This window comes from Erinaceus europaeus, chromosome 8 (assembly GCF_950295315.1).
Source record: "Erinaceus europaeus chromosome 8, mEriEur2.1, whole genome shotgun sequence".
Classification (NCBI taxonomy): domain Eukaryota; kingdom Metazoa; phylum Chordata; class Mammalia; order Eulipotyphla; family Erinaceidae; genus Erinaceus; species Erinaceus europaeus.
This window is the reverse complement of record NC_080169.1, coordinates 34,832,519-34,851,572: the sequence shown is the minus strand read 5'-3', so window position 1 is coordinate 34,851,572 and position 19,054 is coordinate 34,832,519. Positions and strand designations below refer to the sequence as shown.

General features: G+C 36.1%; 1 protein-coding gene across 7 annotated transcripts in view; it reads right to left on the bottom strand.

The window, feature by feature from the left end:
* The window catches only part of SNX13 (sorting nexin 13), a 150,461-nt gene that overhangs the window by 80,886 nt on the left and 50,521 nt on the right, over positions 1-19,054 (bottom strand). For 6 of the 7 annotated variants that reach the window (XM_060196134.1, XM_007534484.2, XM_060196131.1 and 3 more), the window contains 4 exons: positions 14,967-15,079; positions 10,203-10,305; positions 7,366-7,455; positions 5,985-6,106 (listed from right to left, as the gene is read on the bottom strand). In XM_060196134.1, coding sequence (XP_060052117.1) covers positions 5,985-6,106; positions 7,366-7,455; positions 10,203-10,305; positions 14,967-15,079 — 428 coding nt within the window. The remainder of the gene's footprint in view (positions 1-5,984; positions 6,107-7,365; positions 7,456-10,202; positions 10,306-14,966; positions 15,080-19,054) is intronic. The other variant, XM_060196135.1, reaches the window with a different exon arrangement.

The following is a 19,054-nucleotide window of genomic DNA, read 5'->3' as shown; positions in this document are numbered from 1 at the left end:
ACTCTATCTTAAAGCCACAGACTCTCAATAAATAGTGCTAATTTGGTATATAAACAAAACAGGTAAGAAATATAACTTCTTGGTTAAAAGCAGTTTATATTTCTCCTTGGATTAAGCACAATTCTTCAACGTTTTAGTGTTATTTTCCTTAAATTGGCAGTAAAATTAACTCTTTGGGGACTATAGCAAGTAGAAAGATGACGAGGTTATTCTTGAAGAAGGTGGACAATGGAGTAGCCAAGATAAAGTACACCATGTTTTTACATGTTAATTAATCATATAATGTATAATAAAGAAGTTGACTAAACAACAAATAACCCCATCCAAAAATGGGGGGAGGACTTGGACAGAATATTCACCACAGAAGAGATCCAAAAGGCCGAGAAACACATGAAAAAATGCTCCAAGTCTCTGATTGTCAGAGAAATGCAAATCAAGACAACAATGAGATATCACTTCACTCCTGTGAGACTGTCATACATCAGAAAAGGTAACAGCAGCAAATGCTGGAGAGGGTGTGGGGTCAAAGGAACCCTCCTACACTGCTGGTGGGAATGCAAATTGGTCCAACCTCTGTGGAGAACAGTCTGGAGAACTCTCAGAAGGCTAGAAATGGACCTACCCTATGACCCTGCAATTCCTCTCCTGGGGATATATCCTAAGGAACCCAACACATCCATCCAAAAAGATCTGTGTACACATATGTTCTTGGCAACACAATCTGTAATAGCCAAAACCTGGAAGCAACCCAGGTGTCCAACAACAGATGAGTGGCTGAGCAAGTTGTGGTATATATATACAATGTAATACTACTCAGCTGTTAAAAATGGTGACTTCACCGTTTTCAGCCGATCTTGGATGGACCTTGAAAAAATCATGTTGAGTGAAATAAGTCAGAAACAGAAGGATGAATATGGGATGATCTCACTCTCAGGCAAAAGTTGAAAAACAAGATCAGAAAAGAAAACAGAAGTAGAACCTGAACTGGAATTGGCGTATTGCACCAAAGTAAAAGACTCTGGGGTGGGTGGGTGTGGAGAATACAGGTCCATGAAGGATGATAAATGACATAGTGGGGATTGTATTGTTAAATGGGAAACTGGGGGATGTTATGCATGTACAAACTATTGTATTTACTGTTGAATGTAAAACATTAATTCCCCAATAAAGAAATAAATTTAAAAAAAAAAAGTTGACTGATGTCACTTGAGTGAAAACATTAAAGGTGGTAATGACACTGTGGAACCTAACAGTTGTTTCAAGTAAAAGCATATGTTTTAACATTCTCACAGCAGCTTTTTTACACAATTATTACTTTTTATATATATGAAAAGAAAGTCAGATGTATGTATATGAATGAAACAACAAATTGACATAGTGGACCCTCTTGTGGGCCTCTACAGAGCTTGCCTTCAATGCGGATCAACAATGGTAGGGACTGCCACATTCTCCGGAGGGAGGTTGGGTCAATATTCTCTGCCTCTCATGGAATGACTGCTTCCTAGAATGTTCCTAGCTATGATCAAAGAAATTGAGCTCAGACCTACAGGGATACAAAGGTTACACAGGCTCCTGTCTGAATATGGGCCCTAGGCCAGATCAATGGGGTTTACAGCTAACAGTATTTATATAGTTTTCCCATATTTGGGAGATACCCTCTTCCCTGATCCAGCTTTCTAGTAATATTTCCAACTCTGACACCATCTTCCCAGACAATACCTTTGGTCCATCTGCATGTTAGCTGTGGGACTCAGGCAAAAATTAGTAAAGTCAAGGGCCCTTTGGTATATACCTAAAATAGAATTCCTACATCTTCCCAATATGAAAACTCCAAATTACATCTGATATACTTTTTAAAAATATTTTTATATTTATTTATTTATTCCCTTTTGTTGTCCTTGTTGTTTTATTGTTGTAGTTATTATTGATGATGTTGTTGTTTGATAGGACAAAGAGAAATGGAGAGAGGAGGAGAAGACAGAGAGGGGGAGAGAAAGATAGACACCTGCAGACCAGCTTCACCACTTGTGAAGTGACTCCCCTGTAGGTGGGGAGCTGAGGGCTCAAACCGGGATCCTCACACTGGTCCTTGTGCTGTGTCACCTGCGCTTAAACAATACTGTGCACTACAGCTCAACTCCCCTAATACACTTTTGCCTCTGGGTTCCTGATTACTAAACAAATTGTTTCACTTTACATCTTACTGCTTTTCAGCCACCACTGTGCAGATTCTACCATGATGCCAACCTGACTTCCCTGGGCAAATGACCTCACCAATGTGGCCTGGAATCCCACCTCCCCAGAGCCCTGCCCCACTAGGGAAAGATAGGCTGAGGTATGGAAAGATCTTCCAATGCCCATGTCTAGCAGAGAAGCAATTACAGAGGCTAGGCCTCCCACCTTCTGCACCCCATAAAGATCTTTGGTCCATATTACCAGAAGGATAAAGAATAGGCAAACTTCCTATGGAGGGGCGGGGATATGTAACTCTGGTAATAGGAACTGTATGGAATTGTACCTCTCTTATCCCACAATCTTGTTGATAATTACTAAATCATTATATATATGAAAAACAGGGGCCAGGTGGTACACCTGGTTAAGCTCACATGTTACAATGTGTAAGGACCTGGGTCAAGCCCCCAGACCCTACTTGCAGGGGGAAAGCTTTGTGAGTGGTGAAGCAGGAGTGCAGGTGTCTCTCTGTTTCTCTCCCTCTCTACCTCCCCCATTGCCTCAATTTCTGGCTGTCTCTATCAATAAATAAATAAAGATATATATATTTTTTAAATCCTAAATTAAAGAAGTCAGTCACAAAAATAAATCACAAATTGTATTATTTATTTATATAAAATATCCAGAAAAGCTAAAGAGATAAGAAGTAGTAGCACGGGGGTCGGGCGGTGGCGCAGTGGGTTAAGCGCATGTGGCGCAAAGCGCAGGGACCGGCGTAAGGATCCCGGTTCGAGCCCCCCGCTACCCACCTGCAGGGGAGTCGCTTCACAGGCGGTGAAGCAGGTCTGCAGGTGTCTATCTTTCTCTCCCCTTCTCTGTCTTCCCCTCCTCTCTCCATTTCTCTCTGTCCTATCCAACAACGAATTGCGTCAACAAGGGCAATAATAATAACCACAACGAAGCTACAACAAGGGCAACAAAAGGGGGAAAAAAAAAAGGCCTCCAGGAGGGGTGGATTCATGGTGCAGGCACCAAGCCCAGCAATAACCCTGGAGGAGGAAAAAAAAAAGTAGTAGCACATAGGTCTTGCATGTAAAAGGTCACTAGGCTCCAACAACAATCAGAACTGAGTGGTGCTCTGGTAAAAATAAATAAATAAATACACACCCACAATGCACAAAAATAAAAACAGTAGTTAAGAGGAGAAATAGAAGTTGATACAGCAGATGAAGCACCAGACTATCAAACATTAAGTCCCCAGTTTAAAGGGGGAGAGAGAAAGAGGTGAGGGGGGCTGAAGAAAGAAAGGAGAACAGGAGTGGCAGATTTATAGTGCTGGTACCATACCCTATCAATAATCCTGGTGACAATAAAAAAATAAAATAAATAAAAACAAGTATAACTCAAATAGTGGATATCGGTAAAAGTTCTGTTTCCTTTTTGGATAAGTCTAAGAACATATAATTCATTCTTTTTTTAAATTTTTTTTAATTATCTTTATTTATTTATTGGATAGAGACAGCCAGAAATTGAGAGGGAAGGGGGAGATAAAGAGGAAGAGAGACAGAGAGACACCTGTAGCCCTGCTTCACCACTCATGAAGCTTTCCCCCTGAAGGTGGGGACCAGGTGCTTGAACCCAGGTCCTTGTGCATTGTAATATGTGCACTAAACCAAGCCCAGCCCCCATATAACTTATTCTTACAGGAAAAAAAAAAGTGGTGAAAAATGGCAGCTTTCAAAATACATCTCCTACCATAAAATAAAAGTAATACCATTAATATCATAGTCACTGAATTTTTAGAACTAGCATACTCACACATACCTATGCCGCAGCCATCCCCACCCTGTGAAAACTCTTCTGGAAAAAAACAGTAACCAATATAACAGACTGAGTTTATACTTATCTTGAACTTAAATGGAACAGAGATGGAGGTTAGGAAGGTATTAGTAACATATCTCATTTTGGAGAACAAGATTACTTGCTTACTTGTGTCTCTTTAAGGTTTCTTCTTCATTAACTCATTAACTTCCCCCCCTTTCTTTCCTCCTTATCACCTTCCTTAGAACTATTTCAGATTCCTTTATATACACTCTTCGCTCATAAAGTCATCACATCAGCTGTTATAATTATCCTACTAATTTTAGTTACTTTCACAAAATAATATGCCTCATGCATACCACTTGCCCCTCTAGTTTTTAAAATACATAAAAAATTCTCCAGAGTATTCTGGACAAATTCATTTTTTAAATCTAAATTTACAGAAGAATAAAAAAAAAAAACCTGTGTATTACCAAGGATGATCCCCTAAAGACTCAGCCTAATTCACACCTAAGTTTCACAGAAGAGAACTTAAGGGTGTTTTAGGAAAGAAGTATTTCCTTCCCCAAAGGGATAGCAGAGCAATAGGGAGTATTGTTAACATAGACGGTTATCATTACAAAGTGCTCTCTCACATGTGATGCCACCCAATCTTAAGAACAATCTGATAAGTAGATAGATATAGGTTATCCACAGATTCAAAGAATTTATGTGTTCCTTCTAGGTCAAAAGACTTAAGTAATAGAATTAAAGTTCAAACTCAAGACTTCAGACTCTAGAGTATCTTTTCCATCCTGTTGTCTCAAATGGGCATATGGTTTTCTTGTGATATCTGGTAATTATTTCCAAAAAGTGATATATAGATGGCAACACCTGAAGTTACAGGTTCTAAATATTTTCTGGGTACACAGGTCCTTCTCTCTCCCTCCCCTCAACCTTCTCATTGCAGACCCACTTTTGCAACCCAGTTTTTTGTTTGTTTTTTTTTAATTTTGAAATATAAAATGTTTCAAAAGCAAAACAACAACAAAACTTTACAGATATTTTCAGGGCTTTATGGACATTGGGCTACGATTTCTGAAGGTTCCTGTACAGGGTCAGCAAATTAGCTCACTTGGATAGTGTGCTGCTTTGCCATGCGCCCAACCCAGATTTGAGCCCAGAACCACATTGAAGAAAATGTCAGTGCTATCAAGTATTTCTCTCTCTGCCTCTATCTAAAATTAATTAATTAAGAAGATAAAAATTCCTATAATTTAAGATGGCCCCTCATTGCAGTCATGGCACCATATAGAAGGTTCTATAACAACAGAAGCAGTTTTGGTGCTGTGGTATTTCTCCCTCTATTTGTATCTTTCTCTCCCTGCCTCTAACTTTATCTGAATTAAAAAAAAAAAAAGTGAAATCATTCATGTGCAAAGACACAGCTCCACAAAAGAGAATTAAAAAAAAAAAAAAAGGCTGAGTGCAACAGTTAAGCGCAGGTGGCACAGAGCACAAGGACCCGCATAAGGATCCCGGTTCAAGACCCAGCTCCCCACCTGCAGGGGAGTCGATTCACAAGCGGTGAAGCAGGTCTGCAGGTGTCTATCTTTCTCTCTCCCTTTCTGTCTCCCCCTCCTCTCTCCATTTCTTTCTGTCCTATCCAACAATAACGACAACAACAACAATAACTACAAATAATAACTACAACAACAACAACAAAAAAACAAGGGCAACAAGAAGGGAAAATGAATAAATAAATATTAAAAAAAAGGCTGAGACTCAGTGACTTAAGCTAAGAAACAGACAACCATATTGAGAGAACATAGCATAATCAAGATAAACATTCTATAAATATAAAGGTTAATTTTAAAGAAATAACCTGAAAGTTCTACTACTGTTCTACTTACCTTCTGATAATCAATGTTTCCCTCCCACTTATATTAATTTCCTAATGATACAAAAAAATATTAACATTTTTCTAACTAAATATAAAGCAATAAACTTACCTGGTGGCAAACTGAATGAGTGCATTTTGAAGAGCCTGCCTAATTTCAAGAAGAAAAGATTCATCATCACTTAGTGTATAATACCAATACTGGACATAATCCCTCAAGGAAAACTGGATAACCTATAACAAAAACATGCCTTTTTAATTTTAAGATTTTAAAGTTTTCATAAATATTGTATTTATTTATTAACTTTATTGCATAGATACAGAAATTTAGAGGAGAGGGAGAGAAAGATGGGAGAAAGAAGACACTGCAGCCCTGACTCACTGCTTATAAAGCTTCCTTCATATAGGTGGGACTGGGTGCTTGAATCTAGGTTCTTTTACACATGATAACCAGGTGAACTAATGCCTGGACCCCTCTTTTTAGGATTTTAACAGAATTCAAGTAAAGACAGAACCCACAAAAAAAATTTCCAGTGCAATAATAAATAGCTTTAATTAATAGAATGAAATGTAAAATACTACTAGTAGGTACATTCTCAAATAGAAAATATTTCTAAGGTGAAAGGGGAAAAAATTAGTTTTTCAAGATTATATCATAAGATTCACTGAAGTGGTATTTCACAAACAACTTACGAACTCAATTATAAGTTTGGTAATATTAATAAAATCAAATTAGTAAATTAAAGATAACCAATAAATATAAACAATACAATGTAAAATGTTTATGAAAATCAGATAAAACAATGAGTCTATCTATAAAATAAATATTAAAATTTAAGCACTTATAATAATAATTAAATATCAATGATGGACAAATTTTAAATTCTATTTGTTCAATATTTTGAATTAAGCCTGGTATTTCCACTTAAAAAATTACACAAAACTAATGAGGAAAAAAGGATCCACCAAACCATAAAGTTTGTTTAATAACTAAAGAGTAACATTTTAACAATAAAATTACTGCAAATATTATCAAATATATCAGTTAAAACATTATTTCTAAATACAAATTCAGCCAAAAGCTTTAAAAGTAAATAAATCAACTCATTAGAACTGATTTCATGAATAAAGCAGCATCTTTAATAATCCAGGGATAGGGGCCAAGCAGTGACACACCCAATTGAGTACACACATCACCAGGTAAAAGGAACTGGGTTCAAGCCTTTGGCCCCCACCTACTGGGGGGAGCTTCCCAAGAAGTGAAACAGTGATACAGCTCATATGCTCTCTCTCTCTCCGCCCCATATCTCCTTCCTCTCTCCATTTCTGCCTTATTAATGAAAATAAAAATAAAAATAAGTAAAATGAATTCAAGAATAACAATAAATTTCCATGTTATATACAAGGCAAAAAAAAAATTTCTCTAACATTTTCAAATGAAATACACCAAGCCCACAAGATATGGAATTCAAATACCACATACTGAAACTCACTTGCTGGAGAGGTTCATCAATTATATTGGCACCCGTCAATCTTCTATCAATCTTTATAGCCCTGGGTTCCTGTTTCATTTCTTCTAAACACTTAAAAGAAAAACATGTTATTTTAGTTCACAGTTTCCTGATTTTAAATCTTTGTGGTTTATTTTTAACTTCAATATAACTTGTCACTATCTTCAGGTCACAAAAACAAACCTTAGTTTATGGCCATAGCACCCAGAACACAAACTATCAAATCAAAAAATAACTTTATTTCTCAAGACTTTTATGTAAACCAAACACTACTTCCAAAGTCAAAACTAGACATTTAGAAAAAAATAAACATTGTTCCTTCAAATTTTTTAATAAAATCAGCAAACATGATTTAGAATGTAAGAAAACTAAAAGTATTTTGGCATGTTTCAATGTAACTTTAAAATACAATACAGGGGGGCTGGGCGGTAGCCCAGCAGATTAAGTGCACATGGCTCTAAGCACTAGGACAGGCTTAAGGATCCCGGTTGGAGCCCCTGCTCCCCACCTGCAGGGGAATCGCTTCACAAGCGGTGAAGCAGGTCTGCAGGTGTCTATCTTTCTCTCCCCCTCTGTCTTCCCCTCCTCTCTCCATCTCTCTCTGTCCTACCCAACAATGACGACATCACTAACAACAACAATATTAACTACAATGATAAAATAACCAAGACAACAAAAGGGCAAAAATAGCCTCCAGGAGCAGTGGATTCGTGGTGTAGGCACCAAGCCCCAGCAGTAACCCTGGAGGCAAATAATAATAATCATAATAATATAGTACTTCAGGCTAATCAAATTAATTGAATCTCCATCTGCAGGTTAAAGCTTCATAAGTGGTGAAGCAGGGCTGCAGGTGTCTCTCTGTCTCTTTCCCTTTCTATCTCCCCCCCTCATTTTCTGTCTCTAACCAATAATAAATAAATAAATTTGTTTTAAAAAAAAGAAAATGACGGGAGTTGGGCAGTAGTGCAGCGGGTTAAGCGCACATGGTTTAGGATCAGCGTTAAGGTTCCAGGCTTGAGCCCTGGGCTCCCCAACTGCAGGGGAGTTGCTTCACAGGTGGTGAAAATCTACAGGTGTCTATCTTTCTCTCCCCCTCTGTCTTCTCCTCCTCTCTCAATTTCTCTGTCCTATCCAACAACGATGACATCAATAACTACAACAATAAAAAAAGGGGGGCAACAAAAAAGGGAAATAAATAAATGTATTTTAAAAAAAGAAAATGACTGTTTTTATCTACTTACAGTGTTCAAAATATCAAAAACTCAGAAGTAGGGTAAAATATAGTAGTGAGACACTCTTCAATTAAAAGTACTAGATAGACAGCTAGGTACATATACAGACTTTTTTTTTTTTTTTAATTGAGTGGGTTAGTGGTTTACAGCGTCTTCATTGACACATGGGTGCAGTTTCATTATGCACCGAAACTCCAAAGTTTTCTTCCTTCCCTTCAGTCCTTCCCAAGATTCTTTTGCTTTGATTCAATACAACCAACTCCAGTCCACATCTGCCTTTGTGTGCTCCCTCCCTGTTCCTATATATTAAGTCTTGCTTGTAACTGAGATCATCTCATATCTGCCTTTCTCCTTTTGACTTATCTCAGTTAAGATAATTATCTTCAAATCCCATCCAATATATGCAAAGGAGATGACTTCATCATGTTTAACAGCTGAGTAGCATTTTATTATGTATACACCACAGTTTTTTAGCCACTCATCTGACATCTGGGTTGCTTCTAGGTTCTGGCTACTACAAATTGTGTTGCTGTGAACATAGGTATACACAGATCTCTTCTGAGAGGTACTTTTGTTTCCTTTGGGTAAATCCCCTAGAGAGAAATTGCTGGGCCATAAGAGAGGTCTATTTCTAATGTTCTGAGAAATCTCCAAACTGTTTTCCACTATAGTTGGACCATTTTACATTCCCACCAGCAACACAGATATATCCCTTTTTCCCTAAATCCTCTCCAATATTTGTTGCTACTGTCCCTTCTAATGTGTGGCATTCTCACAGGTGTAGAGTAGTATCTCACTGTTTTCTTTATTTGCTTTTCTATGATGATCAGTGAGCACCTTCTCATGTGACAGTTGGCTTTCAGGATCTCTTTCTCAATGAGAAAGTTTTTAAGGAAATCTCATTCTCATGTGAGAAAGTTTTTAAGGAGATTTTTAATTGCCACCAGGGTTATCACTGAGGCTCAGTGCCTAAATAAAAGAATATCCCATTCTTGGTGGCCATTTTTCTCCCTCCCACTCTCTCTATTTGATAGCACAGGAAGAAACTAAGATGGAATGGAGAGATAAAGAGGGAAAGAGAGACACCAGCAGCACTGGCTTCACAGCTCATGAAGCTTCCTCCCTGAAGGTGGGGGTTGGGGGGAGTTGAACACATATCTTTATATATGGTAACAGAATGCTCTCAATCAAGTGCACCAACCCTATCCTTAAGGTGATATTTTGAAATGTATTTTCTAAGTATGAACAGAACAGTCTCCCAGAAATTCACAATGAACATTAGCAGTTATAGGAAAATATGCCAGCAACATACAGATGTTCACATTATTATTATTGTTGTTATTACAAAACACAGAAGTTGAGTTTATTTAATTTTATTATTACTATTACATAGGACAGAGAGAAACTGAAAGAGGACGGGAAAATAAAAGGAATGAAATATAGACACTAGCAGACCTGCTTCATTACTTGTGAAGTGGACCCCCTGAAGGTGAGGAATGGAGGTTCAAACCCAGGTCCTTTGTGATTGGTAGTATGTGCACATAACTGGGTGCACCACCATCCAGCACCAAAGTTTACACTATTTACCTTAGGAATTCCAGTTGATGTTGGAGGAAGAAATGAGTGCTCACACTGCTCTAGGTACTTCTCTGAATTTGTTTTTCCAAACAGGAGAGTAACCACAAAACCCCTGAAAAAAAATTCATAGGGAATCTTAAGTAACAATTTCAAACTTTACAAAATTATTTTCATCTACTTGTTAGGCTAGCTTAAAACCAAAGGTAAGGACAAATGATATCTACAGTTATAGTTAAATGACATAATCCTACAACTGTTAACTAACATGAGATATAATTTGATGTTACGAAAACAGCATAAGCAATATACAGAAAAATATGATCAATCTATGATTTAATGCAAAACAAATAGAAATATCACTCAAAAGATTACTTTAAAAACAATGAGTCAAAACTACATAAATATTGGTTTAGATCTGCTTTATTGTAAGATTAAATGCTATCAACATTTCCTAAATTTAAAATTTGCCAGTTTTAACTAAGCACCACTCTATAAACTGGAAATGCATGGAATATTTTAAATTTTATGACAGTAACTTTACAGTGATCAAAAAGGGGGGTGGGCTGGGTGGTAGCGCACACATGGCGCAAAATGCAAGAACCGGCATGAGGATTCCTTTTCCAGCCCCTGGCTCCCTACTTGCAGAGGAGTCGCTTCACAGGCAGTGAAGCAGGTCTGCAGGTGTCTATCTTTCTTTCCCCTTCTCTGTCTTCCCCTCCTCTCTCCATTTCTCTCTGTCCTATCCAACAATGATGACATCATTAACAACAATAATAATAACCACAACAATGATAAAACAAGGACAACAAAATGAAAAAAATAAAATAAAATAAAAAAGGTCTCCAGGAGCAGTGGATTCATAGTGCAGGCACTGAGCCACCCTGCAATAACCCTGGAGGCAAAAAAAAAAAAAAAGATTGTGATGACAAGAAGAATGGTAAATAATTAACTATAGTTGGCCTCAATAACTGAAAGTTTCACAAGTCCCACTGCAATTTCAGTTTTTCAGTCAGAGACCACAAAAGCAAGGAGCGTGCAGAGTTACATAAATTCAAATATGCTCACTTCATCATTCTGTTTTTGTTTTAAGTTTAGACCCAGGAGTATCATTAAATTTCAAACATCTATATCTGATGCTACTTACTACTAAGAATTAAGCTGGTCCTGTATTTCAGTTTCACCTATTACTTACATGTAAGTACATGTAACACACAAAATAAAATGCTTGTAATAAGTCGATACTGAATTTCAGAAAATATCATCATGAAACACACTGATGCAACTTTAACCTTTGCTATAGCCTGAAAGTAGAAAGTAAGCTAAGGAATAGTCTGGTCTTGTAAAGACTCTAACTGGTATAGTAGACCAACTATACCAGTGTGAAGAACTCCAAAGGGAGGAGGCAGGAGGGATGAGAGGACATTGGGGATCCAGAGTAAGATGATGAAGGAAGACTACAACAGAGGGGTCGGGGGCTGGGGGAGGAAGGGATGGTGGGCAGATAACTAGTATGGGGAGATAAACAACCATCTTGTAAATAACTATTTCTTCCCAAAAAGGTGCTTTTAAAAAAGGAAAAAAGAAAAAAAAAAAAATGTCTGGGTGCTCAGTGGTGGAGCACCAGGTTAAATGCACATAGCATAAAGCGCAAGGACCTGAGCAAGGCCCCCGATTCAAGCCCCTAGTTCCCCACCTGCACGGGGGTCACTTCACAAATGGTAAAGCAGGTCTGCAGGTGTCTGTCTTTCTCCCCCCCTTTTATCTTCCCCTCTTCTCTCAATTTCTCTCAGTCTTATCCAAAGAAATAAAAATAAATAAATAAAAATAGCCAAAGGAGCAAAGGATTCATAGTATAGGCACTGAGCCCCAGTAATAAACCAGTAATAATAATTTTTAAAAAGTTCCAGCATTAAACTTTAAAAGCACATGCTACAAATGACTGATAAACATAACAGAATATCATTAAAATAGGCCTAAAATAGTAACAATGAAATCCAAAATAACAAACAGAAAAAATACAAACAAAAAAAATCACTAGATGATTTTCTTAAAAAAATAAGTGAAGCTATGCCTTTAATAATATATATATTAGCCACACTGTAAATAAGTAAAGTTTAAAGGCTTAGACTTTATTAACAAGAAAATTAATGATTTTCAGAAAAATGTATTAAGTTTGTATTTTGGGGGGGTGGGAGTAGGGAATGAGGGCTTTAGAAAATGGCAGGTTTATTAGGTACATAAAAGTCACAATGGAAGATGGTCAGGAGAAAAAGGCTAGCTAGACATGTGGCAGGAGCCATTAGTCCTTAAACCTAGTTCACCAGCATTCAGGTACAGTAAGGTGCTGGTGCCGGAAGAAATGCCATCATGTGGGTCTGGGGAATATCAGACAAGAACATCAACAGTTGAAGATGGCACAGGAAAGTGAACTTCCAACAGTGGCGTGCTTAAGTAATCTCTTTTTTTAACTTGCATTTTAAGGGAAAAAATCAACTTAGTAATTGAGACCGGGTGGTGGCTCACTTAGTAGAGCATATCTGTTATAGAGCGCAAGGACCACATTCAAGTCCCCAGTTCCCACCTGCCAAGGAAGCTTCATAGGTGATGAGGCAATGCTGCAGGTGTAGCCCCCTCTAGCCCCCCTTCCTTCTCAGTTTCTCTCTATCTCTAGCCAAAAAAAGGAATAAAGTAAAAGATAAAATTTATTTTAAAAACTAAGAAAAAACTTTCCTATGTAAAATACAATTATTTTACTTAAGAGTTCATATTTAAGTACCTATTTTCGCTCTTTAAATTCCTAAGGAATTAATGTACCTTAAATTATAATTTTAAAAAAGACTATTATTCTTCATAACCTGAGCCAAAATAATAAAGATGTGAATCAGTAATTATGGTATCCATTGAGTACAACTAGGCAAATCTGAAGATGTCTAATTAACTAATCCAAAAATGATCTAAAGCTTCCTAGTATATATAAGTCCCCTTACTATGACAAATGAATTTTACTGAGATCAACAGTCAGGAACACAACATCATATCAATTTATGATACAGCATAAATATGAAATTTCAGATCCTACTATGTGATTCTATTAATGTTACTGAAGAGCTTTTAGTGGCCCTCTGCCAGCTTCAGTATCTCTCTAAAAATATTTTACACAATTTCACATTTTCTTGAAATTATTATTTGATGTTAGCAGATCTAGAAAGGAGAAGAGAATGGAGCCTATGATTTTTGAAATGTATAGACAACTACATTTTTTCTTTAAAAAATTTATATGGAGTAGTTTAGTCTAGGAGAAATTATTCTTCTCCTCTTCCACTTTTCAAACTTTGCTAGGACTTCTACTTAAGTTGTAATTTCCTCCTTTTCTAGAGTACTGGGAAAAACTCTGAAGTCCTTCTCATTAACTTTTCTTGCTTACTCAATTAGTGAAATAGAGGATACCACTTCTGTTAATGGAAATTACTCCTAAATATAATTAGTAAAGTACAAAAAGTATATTTTTAAAAATTAGAAAAACTAGTAATGACTCTGTGGGGGGGAGTGCAGTTATGCACTTTTACAGCAGTGCAGTTCTGGCCTTCATTTCTGACTAAGCATTTTATTTAAAAGCCTAAGTTGCTACAAATCTATAATGTCTTCATTCTTCTTTGAAATCAATAAAGATATTTTGAGCACGTATTATTTGTATGGCTTACTTCTTAATTGTTCCAGTATGCAGCATTATAACTAAGCAATTATAATAATACTAAATCTACTACAAAATGCAGTTTTATGAGTAGTCATTCAGATAACTACTAAATTAATTACACTTGTTCAACATCAGTGGGTGTATACAACATAAAATGATTCGCAAACCCATTTACTGAAGCGGGTGATAGATGATAGATATATACAGAAACCATCTCTTTACTATCATACAATCTTTCAGGTAATTTTTTTTTTTACTTAGCTATGCAGTTCAAGTAAGTCCTTTAAATCCATAGGTTTTTAACAACTTCTTCAAACATTTGGGGTTGCAGAATTTTTGTTAAAAGAATGCACTGCATAGGTATACACAAATATACCAAAGCAAAATACTCATTTCAGCTAAGCTACATTGGATAGAGTAAATAACAAGCATCTTGTTTACACATTTTCATACAAAGAATTCATATCTGACACGAAGTGTTTTGCACAAGAAGTTATTCTATAACGTGATCAAAATGTCTGTTATTAGCTCACAGTAAAGCAGAAACATTGTAAACCAAAAAAATCACAAAGAGAAAACTGCAAAGTCAAGTGTGTGTGTTTGAATGTTCTAAGTCAAAGTGGCAGCATTCATAAGTATAGATATACTTAGCATTAATATTCAAAGACTAATAAATAAAACAGCATCTGCTATTATGTAAAAGTGGAATTTAATACACTTGATATAGTCTCAAAACTTAACTTACTTATCTTCATAGAATAAGAAAATTTCAACCTTATAAAAGAATAACACCAAAAGATATTTAAAAATATTGAGAACTTTACATATTATCACAAAAAGTGTACAATGGAAACTGAAATTCTAATTTTAAGAATAATTATCTTTTTCCTGAGATGAATAGTAACCAGGATTACTCTTATTTTTATGGGTATTTTTACTTTTTTAAAATTTTTTGGTAAAAAAAAAAAAAAACTTGTAAAACAGTATTTACAAATAAACTTCCATTTCTCATAGTTGTTTCCATTTTGAACAAAAGAATTTAACACAATAATAATAAAATTGTCACTGAATATACTTACCCTCCCACAAAGCAGAGGATATAAAATGCCAAATAAAATATCACAAAGGGTCCAAAGGTTATTAGAGAAAGGACAATGCCAAGGCTTCCCCATCCCCATATGGATAGACTGGTCTGAAACGAAAATTAAATAAATTAACTAAATATAGTAAGATAGTATTCCACAAGAATTATGAAAACTCACAAAGTTTTATATTTCCCCCTCTTAACGACTAAGATTGTTTAAGTAACAAATAAAAGACTACGTTTTGAAAATGTTAAGTACACTTTTGTAAATTAATCTTCAAAAATTATATGCAAAATCTCTATGTAGAAATATTTACAGAACATCAGCAACGACTTTATAATCTATTGGCAGAGTAAAGATATTTCAAGAATATGAATACTAACTGTTTAATGATATGCTGCTATGAGAAATGATAATATACACAAAAGCATATATGAAAGGTTAAGCAGATTACAAAGTGGCAGGTATTTAGCATATCCCACTTTAAAACTAAAATAGAAAACAGAAAAGCAATAATTAAAAAAAAAGAAAGACTCATTACCAAGTGAGAAAGAGAAAGAGAGCTAACTCTGGCACTGCGGGGATGAAACTCCAGTATCATGTTGCCAAGTACAAAGCTCTAGCCACTAAGCCACTTGCCAGGCCACAATAAGAATTCCTTGCTCATTTGTTTTTCTAATTAAATTTCAAGGAAAGGGTGTGGCTGTGGAGTAACAGGAGAGTCAATTTTCTCACACAGGTCAACTAAGAAAAGGAAGGAAAATCACCTGAAAACTCAACAATATACAACCAGGATTCCTTTGGAAATTCACCAAGTCACAGGTGAGTACAGACATATGTGGCTCCTGGACAGAAAAAGGATGAGGGAGAGATTTCTGGAACTAAAATTTCTTTATAATCGTTTTTAAAAAACTTTTTTATTTATTATTGGATAGAGACAGAGAGAAATTGAGGGGAAAGGGAGGTAGAGATAGAGAGAGACAGAGAGACACCTGCAGCCCTGCTTCACCACTCATGAAGCTTTCCCCCTGCAGGTGAGGACCAGGGGCTTGAACCTAGGACCTTGCACACTGTGGTGTGTGTGCTTAACTAGGTGTGCCACTGCCTGGCCCCTAAAATTTCAAGGTAAGAAATTCATCTCACTGGAAAACGTGATCTTCTTGTTTACATAAAATTATGCACAGAAATTTATAAAGCTGTAATTGCAAAACTTAAAGCATCCAGTAACAAAAATTGACAATTAGCTTAATAGAATATCTCCAGAAATCCTCCATACTTTAAAAAAAAAAAAAAGCCCTGGGAATCAGGCAGTAGCAAAGCAGGTTAAGCGCATGTGGCACAAAGCACAAGGACCAGCATAAGGATCCCAGTTCAAGCCCCTGGCTCCCCAACTGCAGGGGGGTCGCTTCACAAGCAGTGAAGCAAGTCCGGAGGTGTCTCCCTTTCTCTCCCCCTCTGTCTTCCCCTCCTCTCTCCATTTATCTCTATCCTTCTAACAAAGACGACATCAATAACAACAATAACTACAACAATAAAGAACAAGGTCAATAAATAGGAAATTAAATAAATATATAAAAAAATTTTAAAAGCCCTATTTCTTATAGAATTGTCATATATATGTATGTGTATATATATATATATTTTTTTTTTGCTGAAGGGAAACTATATTTTAGCAACTTAGTGCATTATGAATATGCAAATGTATTCAATTCAACAAGTTACTACATCTATTTGCATTGTACTATGAGATATACAAAGAAAACTCTTGTGCCACTCCTGTCATCAAAGAGCACAGAAGAATGTCTTATAGGAATTAAACAATTAGACAATGCCAAAAAGAAATAAGGCTCTAAGCTGAATAATTTAATGAAAAAAAATCTAAAAGAATATACACTAAGTGCTGTGGCTTAGGAGAGAAAGAACAGTTTTATTCATTTATTCAAGAGTGATTTACTATCCCATATGTGATTAATAAGCTCAAGATGCTGAAGACACCACAGGGAATAAAACTTACTCTCACAATCTATGGTCTACTAGGGGAGAAAGACAAACACATCCACAGACTCACATATCTTCACAAGTTTACACTACAAAAAGTGAAAAGTGCCAAATAAGTAAATACAGTTATAGCAAAAGTTTTAAGCGCTATGGAGAAAAGAACAAAGGAACTCAATGATTAGATGTTATATGAACATAAATGAAAACTAAATAAATAAAGGTCTTTAAATATGGAAGAAAAAAAGAAATCTGTCAAGATTTAAGGAGAAATTAAAATATTGAGTCTTCCTACTCTGAAACAATTATTTTCCACTCATTCATATCTTTTTTTTTGTATTCCTAACTAGTTATTTTCATTTCCCATCTAAACAGAGTGTACTGCCTCATTTGCTCACTCAGGAAACAATCATCTTCTAATCAGTGGAGTGTCTGCTGATGCAGTTTCTGCTTTGTCTGTCCTCATTCCTACCAGAAACAATTGGAAATACTACTTCACCAACAGAAATGGTGACTTCTTTTAAAAACTAAAAGAAGAGAGGCCAAGCAATGGTGCACCTGGTTAAACGCACACATTACAGTGCTCAAGGTCCTGGGTTCAAGTCCCTGGTCCCCACCTGCAGAGTAGAAGCTTCACGAGGAGTAGTGAAGCAGGGTTGTAAGTGTGTCTGTGTCACTTTCTTCCTCTCTTTCTTTTTCTCCCCTCTCAATTTCTCTCTGTCTCTATCTAATAATAAAAAAATAAATAAAAATTAAAAATCAAAACTAAGGGGGCCTGGGTGGTAGTTTAGCGGGTTAAGCACACAAGGCACATAGCGCAGGCCATGAGTCCGGTTTGAGCCACGGGCTCCCCACTTGCAGGGGGGTTGCTTCACAATTGATGAAGCAGGGCTGCAGGTGTCTATCTTTCTCTCCCCCTCTCTGTCTTCCCCTCTTCTCTTGATTTCTTTCTGTCCTGTCCAAAAACAACTACAGCAATGGCAATAATAATAACAACAACTAGGGTAATAAATTGGTAAAAATACCCTCTAGGAGTAGTGTATTTGTAGTGCAGGCACTGAGCCCCAACAATAACCCTAGAGGCAAAAATAAATAAATAAATAAAGTAGGTCATGATTTAAAATAAATACAGAGAAGCCCAGTCCTTCTGACAATTCTGCTGAACATCCAGTTATCTGATCCACATTCCAGTACTACCAGATACCCAACTACAGAAAACAGATGCTACACCAAAATTTATTAAAAACCATTATCTACTGATTTGTCCCTGAACAATTCTTGTAACTTTCAGTAAAGCTGAGCTCAAACTATGACTCAGATATTTAAATCAAACTACTTTTTCCAAGGAGATCTGATCTAATAATAGCAACATTTCTATCTTTATACAGATTTATGCTTATCAGTTTTTCAAAGTTAAACAAATTACTCTTTAGAAAGAGTAATATTCAGTGGTTTTAAAAGTGAAACAAGCAAAATGGCTGTCTTTAAGAATAAAATAGAAACACAGGAGCCCAGGAAGTAGCACAGTGAATTGGTGGCCAAACTAGGAAACCTGAAGTCCTGCACTCAATCCCTGGCATCTCATGTGCCAGAGTGATGCTCTAGTTATTTTTCTTTCTTTACATTGTTTTAATAAAAAAAATTAAATACAATTGAAGAATAGTCACTTTTAAAAATTATTTTAACCAATTGTTTTCCTTGGAATTGTACACATTTTTTTATCCTTGTTTGAATTATATCATTAATAATTATTTTTTAAAGTAATCATATGAGTTAATATAGGGAAGGCTATTTAATGCAGCAGTTAGCTGGCATAGGGAGATGTTGCAACGGCTAAATATTCATTTTCAGAATTTTACAAGTCTCAAGTCTCTTCTTATATGAAAACTAGTTAAATTATCAAAAACTGAAACAAACTGCTCATTAGGTACTAATGTTTCAAGAGTGAAGAGGATGGACATTACTATTAATTTTTTATGATTTGAAATTCAAATATTTTATTGTTTTTATTGGGGAGTTAATGGTTTACATACAGTGCAGTTATTGACATATGGGTAGAATTTCTCATCTCCCTGTGAAAGTTCTCT